This window comes from Aquila chrysaetos, chromosome 9, assembly GCF_900496995.4.
Source record: "Aquila chrysaetos chrysaetos chromosome 9, bAquChr1.4, whole genome shotgun sequence".
In the NCBI taxonomy this organism is placed as follows: Eukaryota; Metazoa; Chordata; class Aves; order Accipitriformes; family Accipitridae; genus Aquila; species Aquila chrysaetos.
The window spans coordinates 41217584-41225884 of record NC_044012.1 but is presented as its reverse complement, the minus strand read 5'-3'; the positions used below and the strand labels follow the sequence as shown (position 1 = coordinate 41225884).

Genomic DNA, 8301 nt, shown 5'->3' with positions numbered 1-8301 from the left:
TCCAACCATTCCCATGGCTTATTTACTGAATTGGGTAATCATGGGATGCGGAAAAGAAGGGGAAATTACTTAGCAACAAAGTCAGTGCTGTCCTCTTTCCCCATACAGGATAGAACTTTTTGCTACTTGCTTTTCTTTTACAGCCCTGCAAGTTTTTCACCTGAGCAGGAAATGAATGATTGCTCCTCTTATAGGCAATCTTAGACCACTCGCTTTATTTTCACCCTTGTTTCCTAATATCACAGACAAGGCCTTCGTATGTCCTGGACAAGGTGACATTTTTGTGTTATGTGATGTCACATCACATCAGTCACTTGCTCTCAGTTCTTTGTGTGCTTGAATCAGTCTGGCCTTTTTTCAGGAAGGGTCATCCCTGTGGTGATGTCCATGCTGAAAGACAATTTGTGCGGTACACACAGGAACCATCCATGCTGTGAGAGCATCAGCTCCTGAAATGCTTGATGTAAATCTCCACAAGAACTACCCACTCTTTGCAGTTCTTAGTACCTGAGTAGTGAAGTCTCGCATAAGGCTTGAGCGGTGCAATTTTAAAAAACCCTCGTGTTTGACTCATTTCACTCAACTCATTCATCTTTTTTCTAGCCTGAGGTTCTCCAAAGGACATAACCAAGCCTAACTAGGGCAAGAAGAGCAGAAATGGGCATCAGGTGTCTACCTATGGACGGCAACTGTCCCAGCTCTCAGCTGAAATACATTTTAGGATCCTAATAGGTAATGCCACCATGTAACTGTAAAGAAACTGTACTGTTGTATTCTTAATAGTTTTTCATGGATATTTGATTGGGATATATTTCTAAAAAGTCAAATCAGTAATTAAATTCACAGGACAATGGATTTTTTTTTGAAGTGGAAGTTAATAACAGGTTGTGCTGTGAACAGAGCTTTAATCCAAGGTTACTATGGATAACACTGTTATGTCTTGCAGTCAATAGGCCCCAAACGAGCACTAAGCTTGTATAAATGCCTGAGTGAGATGGTAGCATATCTACAATACATAGCACTGATTTGTATGTGTTTTTTCTTTCCATCCAGGCAATAGCTTTTTTTCCATCCCTACCCTAACAGCTGCAGCTATGCGTTTTGTTTCAGGCTTTGTTTGTGGGATTAAAACCATCTCAGTATAATCTCTTTTTGTTTTATACACTGAAAGAAGCATTAGAGATGAAAATTAATGCCACAATGGATTTCATTAATCACACCAGAAGGCTTGGTTTGCTGTAGTAGGCACTTCCAGCAGAAGGTGCTCACAATCAGTTTAAATATTAAACGCCCTCCTGTGTTTAAATAGCAATGATCAAATCTGTGAAAGCATGGTTCCCGTGTCAGGGCAGGGGGATTCTTTTAAAAGGGCCAATACTGTTCAAATCATCTGGCCTTATGGTGAGTCCCGCTTTCCAGCAATGTAAGCGTCAGTTGATTGCAAGGACAAAAGAGCTAGCAAAATTGGTGCCTGGGGGAATTGCTATGAGATAAAGAATGTGTCACCTCCGGGTCACCAGCGCAAAAGAAATCACAGTCATAATAGCCAACAGTTACCAACGGATGGTGGCAGGCAGCATGGCATGAGGTACCAGGTCTCTGCCTGGTCTCTGGACAGCAGGTGCTCACATTACAAAAAGCACCACTAGCATTAACTGATGCTGCCAGGAAAAGGGCCAAGTATTGACAAGTCCTGCTAGCTGGGCTGTTGGGGCGTATCCCCACGAAAGGCTAAGTCCCAGTGGCAGATGGCCGGAGGGAAGTTTGCATTCCCACAATTCATGCTCTAACCAATATGAATAATCAGCAGCTCTCCAGGGACCTGGGTCTGACGCGAGGCAGGAGCCAGCCCTGCTAGAAAACTGCATCAGCCATCAACTGTCCTAGCCAAAAACATCCTTGGACTGATGTGCTGGGGCAGCTGCATACAGATTAACACGGTCTAAGTGAATCTTCTGTAGGAGGAAGGAAAGCAAGCCCCATGGAAGCATGGTCTAAAGAGAAAAGCTGTAATATTCATCATTTCTTTCTGCAGAACCTGGGAGTCAAAAGCACAGGTTTCCTTAAACGTGCTATCGTTCAATCACTATTAAAGCCTCACTTGAAATTAAAGCATAATCAGACACTGAAGAAAAGCAGTCTTAGCAAATGTGACAAGACACAGTTTTACCCCGCCTTACTCTGCCTCAGCCTCCTTCCTGTGGCAAGAAGGAAAGTGATGCCTGGATCTAAGGGGGGAGAATGTCAACAAAACCAAAACTGAAAAACCGACCGGTCCTGCCGCCAACAGAGTCTCCTCCCAGAGAGAAAAGTGCTGTGAGCTGAATTGACTACAACTCCCAACGTTCACTAAGGCTGCTTTTAAGACAATTTTATCCGGGAACATCCTAAATAATCCGAAATTGAAAGCAAGCCCCAGTGGTTGTCGGAAGCTGTAGTCCGCTCTCCAGGGGTGAACTACCGAGTAGAAAGATCCCGAGAGCTCCTCTCGTAACCAAAAGAGCCCAGCTAGAGATCTGGAGGAGCAGGTAGCGAGCAGGAAGAAAGCGCCGTGCCCCTTCGGGGCCGCCGAGCTCCCTCCTTGGGCTTTTCAGGCCATGCCAATGTCTCGGGGGGATTTTTGGCCTGGGCCTGCAGCAGAAATAGCGAGACCTGATGGCAGCAGCCGGTTCCAGCAGGCACAGCAGGATCCGGGCACAGTTAAGAAGCACGAAACCTCCACGCACAAACACACGGCGTCCCCCCGCCCCGCGCTGCCCCGTCCCTGCGTCGCCGAACGCGGTGCGCGGGCGCTGCCGCCGCCGGGGCCCGGCGCCGGGGGGGGGGGGGGGGGGGAAGGCGGGGGCCGGGGGCGGCGGCGCTCCCCGCCCAGCAGCCGCAGCCGCGGGCCGGGCGCGGGGGGCGCAGCGGAGCGGCGGCGGCGGCGCGCAGGGCCATGTCGGCGCCGTGCCTGCGCCTGCCCGCCGCCGGGTCAGCACCGGCGGAGGCGGACAGCGCCGGCGGCATGGAGCCGCCCGCCGCCGCTGCCGCCGCCGGGGCCGCCGCGGCCGCCGCCCTGGAGCTGGCCCTGGAGGAGGAGTTGGCGCTGCTGGCCGCCGCCGGGGAACCGCCGGAGCCGCCGCCCGCCGCCGCCGCCCGCGACCCCGAGCTGCTTTCGCTGATCCGGCAAAAGGAGAAGGACCTGGTGCTGGCGGCGCGGCTGGGCAAGGCGCTGCTGGAGCGCAACCAGGACATGAGCCGCCAGTACGAGAGGATGCACAAGGAGCTCACCGACAAGCTGGAGGTGAGGCCCCGCCGCCCTCCTCCCTCCCTCCCCCCCACGGCCCGCAGCGCTCCGCAAGGGCCCCCGCTTCAGGGCCGCGGTCCCCGGGAGCCCCGCGGTGTGTCCCCGCGAAAAGCGGCCCCTTCCCCGCCAAATGCCGGGGGCGGCAGGCAGGCACGGGCCCTGCCGGGCAGCCCACGGAACTCCCTGTGGCCGTGATCGGGAAGAAAGGGGTCTAAGAACACCCTCTTAGGCCTGGGGGAGGCAAATCTGCTGTTCTCCCCGCTCCCCGCCTGCGAGCTGCCGTATCGGCCCGGGGACGGGCTGCAGCACCTCGCTTCGAGAGGCTCCTGGGGGGGCCGTTCTGCCCCAGGACCCAGGTACCACCTGGGCAAGGAGATGTGCACTCTGCTCGCCTCATCTCTTAATGGAAATGCCTCGGAAGTTAAATTTATACAGCAGGTACTGAGCTACAGAGCATATGTAACCCTTACACTTAAGCTCTTGCAGCTAAGGCATTAGGCATGGCAGGAGATAAGCCCTAATGATACATCTCTGTTAGCTGGTTGCTCTGAAAAATACCTACAGGTATCAGGAGAGAGCTGTTTGCCAGGACCTCAGTGGATTGAGCTATCTATTGATTTTTAAGGATGAAATAGAGCTATTACAAAGAAAAATACTTGTGCAGGCAGCTTTTTTTGGAACAACTCTCTTGCACAACTATGTAAGAGAGCCACTCTTACCCCCACTATTCTTCTCAGAGATACTCTTGAAATTTTAATTCTCCCAGCAAGTAATACTGCTTCGAAGGCTGAGGAAAAGCCTCTCTCACCTTTCTGGACAGAGTTTGAACAGTGCTGGATTAACATTCAAATTTCAAGTCACAGCCCTAGACCAGTTCTTTCTGCACAGTCCTGCATATTTCTGTGTTCCTTCCTCACAGACGTCTCTCAAGTTCAAGAGGATTTGTAAAATTACTGTATGGCCTTTGTTCTCCTGACAAAATTCCTCTCTATTGTTAAACTTAGCACTTTACCCTAGCTGATCCCTTGCTCTTTGCAGGGAAGTCTCTCTGCATTTACTATTCTGATAGAAAAAATAGCGAAGGTGACATTTGCTCTAATTGTTGTTTAGTGGCACTATTTATCAGATTAGAATTTCCCAGAGTATTAAAATTTGCCAGAGCAAATGTTTTCAGGTTGATCTTTAAGCAAGAACAGACATATGAGGCGTGCTGACGTGGTTTTCCTGATGAGTTGGAGTAGAACCTTTCCTTCTGTTAAAGGAAAAATGCACAAGTTTAGGTACTTGCTGAGCTGCCTGTTAGGGAGTTCAGGAGTCTCAAATAGCACTCGCTGTTTGCAAAATGTAAAGATGAAAAGGAGAGAGGACAAACTGTGACTTTATAGTACTTTAAATAACATCCCCCAAATGTTTACCTCTGCTCTTATGGGCCCATTCAGAAGGTGAATGAAGGGGTGGTAAACACAACCAATTGTTTACATCTTTTCATCCCATTACTACTGCTCTAACTTTCCAGTTGAATAACAGACTGCTATTTTTCAGGCTACCTATCTGATAGGAGTTAGTATTATCTACTTAAGGGTCAGATTTTTTCCACTGCGTTTGGCAGATCTAAGACGGTGATACTTCACACAAAAAATCAAACCTGAACATTAATCTTCTACAACACAAGCCTGGTAATCCTAGCCTCTGCTGATTAAATGTTGGCCTCCTCCTGTTGCCACTGAAGTGAACAAAATTTCACAATAAACTTTTCAATTTTGGAGGAGCAGGGAGGAAGGACCCACATCTGTTACCTCCTTCCCTGTGCTAAGAACTTTCTGATGATGACCAGAAGCAAAGTCTCAGATGAGATCCTTGGTGGCAATTGCATTTGATACAGTGATGTTTAAGTAGCATTTAGGAGAGATTTTCTCCCGGTTAACAGTTCAAAGTTGGTTACAAGAGCTCAGTGAAGCCTCTCCATTTCCCAGCAGCCAATGTGCTGGCATGCTCCTCTGGGTGCTTTGCCTCAAGACTAAATATGTGCTAGTTTTGTGGGTTCATTACTGAAGTGCAGCATTCCTACCATACACCTACTCTGGCAACAATTTCACTTCGCAGCCTGAATTCAAATTAATTTCTAATCATGGAATTGAAGTCCTGTAATAAATTCTGATATGTGATCCTAGTCAGTTTTATCCTCTGTAAGGGATTAAAACAGCTAACACCTCCATTCCTCTGACACAGAGAAGCTTGCCGTGTCCAAGCTGGGAAACTCCCCCTTGCTCTCATCTCTTTAAATGAGGACCAGCCCAGCTCAGTTAAGTTGAAGAGAAGCTGTTTGCAGAAGAAAACATCTTTTAGAAAGCAGTTCTGTATAAAAATCAGTGAGCAGCTGGTGGATGGAGAGAGACTTGGAAAACAAGAAACTCCCCTACTGAGGATAGCAGTTTGCCCTGTCATCACTACATGCAAAAAAACCCTATCCAGGTCTGCAGGCATGCAGGTGCTGGGGTGAGGGCAGGTGAGGGGAGACAGCTGCTGGGAGAGGAAGAGGCAGGAGGAATTGGTCAGCACGTCCAGTCTGGTTTATCCTCCCTCTTTGCAACAGCCTCTCTGTGCCCCACTGCACTGTTCTGGTTTCTCCATCACAACAGAATAAACTTGATATTCTTTGCCACCCTCTAACTCCAACCTGTGTGATGGCCATTTATTGGAGCTGTATATAGTGTGGATTTTCTTTTGCAGCAAAGGACTAAAGTGGTTTTTAAATGATTGACAAGGCTTATCTGTGGCTTCTAAATCACATTTGAGTATGTCTGGGGAACTTTGGCTGCAGTGCTGCTCCTCAGTAGGCTGAAGTTTCATCTTCCATTTAGAGAAGGCCCTGGATCTTTCTAAACGTTGCCTAGCAGTGAATGAGACAGAGCTATAAAAGACAGCATTTTTCAGTGTGCTGCTAAAAGTGAAATTGTGGCTGCTCCAGCCACACTCAGGCTACAAACGAGATTTCTTTGCAATGGTTGTCATGGGCCTGGTACTGGGATCTCATGCCTGCCTATTGCATTAAAAATAATTGTAATAATACTTAGCACTCTCATTTGCAAGGGGTGCTTACTCTTTTAGTGTCTGAAACACAGGGAAATACTTTTGCTTTGGACCAGTGTTTTTAATCAGCCTTCCCTTACATTTGAGAGTTTTCCAGAAAGTCCTAAATTTGCAGAAGGATTTGGAAGGACACAAGCAGGGTGCTGCTACACTGCGCTGGAAGGAGCACAGGAAAGGTTTTGGAGATAAGATCAAGAAAGAGAAAACGTGCATCCTCTGCAGAGCAAGAGGTGGAAGATTAGTGATAACGCAGGCTAGAGGGCTGCTGGACAAGTGGAGAGCTTTGACATTCAGACCTGCTCGGGAAGGTGGCAGAGATGCTGCAAGGGAGGCTGTGTGTCATCAGCAGTAGGCACCCAGGGGAAACAGCCACCTCACAGCCTGTGTTTCTAAAAAGCAATAAAAAGCCACTTCACATAAATGCAGTGCAATTTTCTTTTCCTCCTAGCAGGTTTATTTTCCCCTCCTATCATAAGTGGCACGAGAATTGCTCACTGGGGGATGATACCCTGGGAAAAATGGGCAGGCACTGCCAGTGCTGGGCCCAGTGGGTTTCCGTTCTTTGCTAAGATGCATTCCTAAAAGGCTGGTGAATCTGATAGAGTAGCAGCAGGTTATTCTGAGGGACAGAAGGCAACGAACAAGGAGAGAGCTCCTGCTCTTCAGGTTTCCCTGCTAATCTTGGGACATGCCCATGTCCCCAATTTGTGACTGTTCTGCAAGTATGCACATGGCTTCAGTCACCAGGGGAAATTCAAGCTCAGGGTTTCAGAGCAGGGATTCTTTCAAATGGGCACAACATAAATCTGTTTTGACCTGATTTGCAGCTCTGTTTCAGTGAAGCCCTCATTTAACTGAGCCTGTAAAACATGCAAAAGTTCCACCAGGTTTGTGCTGTCCCTCGTTTTCCAGCCAGTCTTAAGCACAGCAGAGTCTCCAGAACTGAGAGTGGTTTCTAAAAAAAATTGCAACCCAGAATGTGCATGTATGGAACGTCTATAGAAACTCCTTCATTGCATCCATTGCCATTCCAGAGCGGACTGCTTCAAACAATAGAGTTACTGTGCACTATCAAACTACCAGACAACTAATTAGGTCAGGAATAGAAGGAGCAAATGGATAGATGATTCAACTCTTGTTCATAAGCCCCATATGACAAGAGAGATGCCTCATCTAGATTCCTCACCAGCAGTAAGGATACAGTTTGTGTAGTTTTGACTATAAAGGCAATTTTTAAAAGAATTATGCCACTGCCCACTGAAATATTGCTTTGGAGTAAAGCTAGGCTCTGCTAAATCAATTGGCCTGCCTGAACTATATATCCTGCCTATTGACATGTGGCCCGCTTTATTCTTTTGGCAGTTGTTTCAGTAAAAATTCAATGTGCTGATCTCCAGAGGCCAAGGACAGGCCAATTGCTGAAAATGGAAAGCAAGTTTAGTGCCAGTGACCTGCCCTGACATGGGATTGCCACCTCCATGGCATTGTCATGCTCTAGTACCATTCTCTTTCCTGCACAAAAGGTTTCAGCCCTAAGCATAGAGGAGGAAAAGAAGGCAGTGTTCACTTTTTTCCTCCCTTCCTAACCTCATCTCCCCCCTGTTATCTAGCACCTAGAACAAGAGAAACATGAACTAAGGAGGCGATTTGAGAACAAAGAAGGAGAATGGGAAGGAAGGGTGTCTGAACTGGAAAGTGATGTGAAACAGCTGCAGGACGAGCTGGAGAGGCAGCAGGTTCACCTGCGTGAAGCTGACCGCGAGAAGACACGGGCCGTCCAGGAACTCTCCGAACAGAACCAAAGACTCCTGGACCAGCTCAGCAGGGTGAGTCACTGCAGCATGGTGAGGGCAGGCACCCAGCTGCCTTCGTCACGGGAAAGGCTCGCAGCTCTGCTATGAACCAACTTTCGGGCAAATAAGTGG

The 8301-nt window shown here is 48.4% G+C and overlaps 1 protein-coding gene across 3 annotated transcripts in view; it reads left to right on the top strand.

Moving 5' to 3' along the window:
• Positions 1-2927: 2927 nt before the first annotated feature.
• Positions 2928-8301, top strand: part of BICDL1 (BICD family like cargo adaptor 1) — a 51751-nt gene continuing 46377 nt past the window's right edge. For all 3 annotated transcript variants that reach the window (XR_003924955.1, XM_030025404.1, XM_030025403.2), the window contains exons 1-2: positions 2928-3283; positions 7987-8202. Coding sequence is in view for 2 of the 3 variants with exons in the window: in XM_030025404.1 (XP_029881264.1) it covers positions 2936-3283; positions 7987-8202 (564 nt within the window). In the remaining variant the exon portion in view is untranslated. The remainder of the gene's footprint in view (positions 3284-7986; positions 8203-8301) is intronic.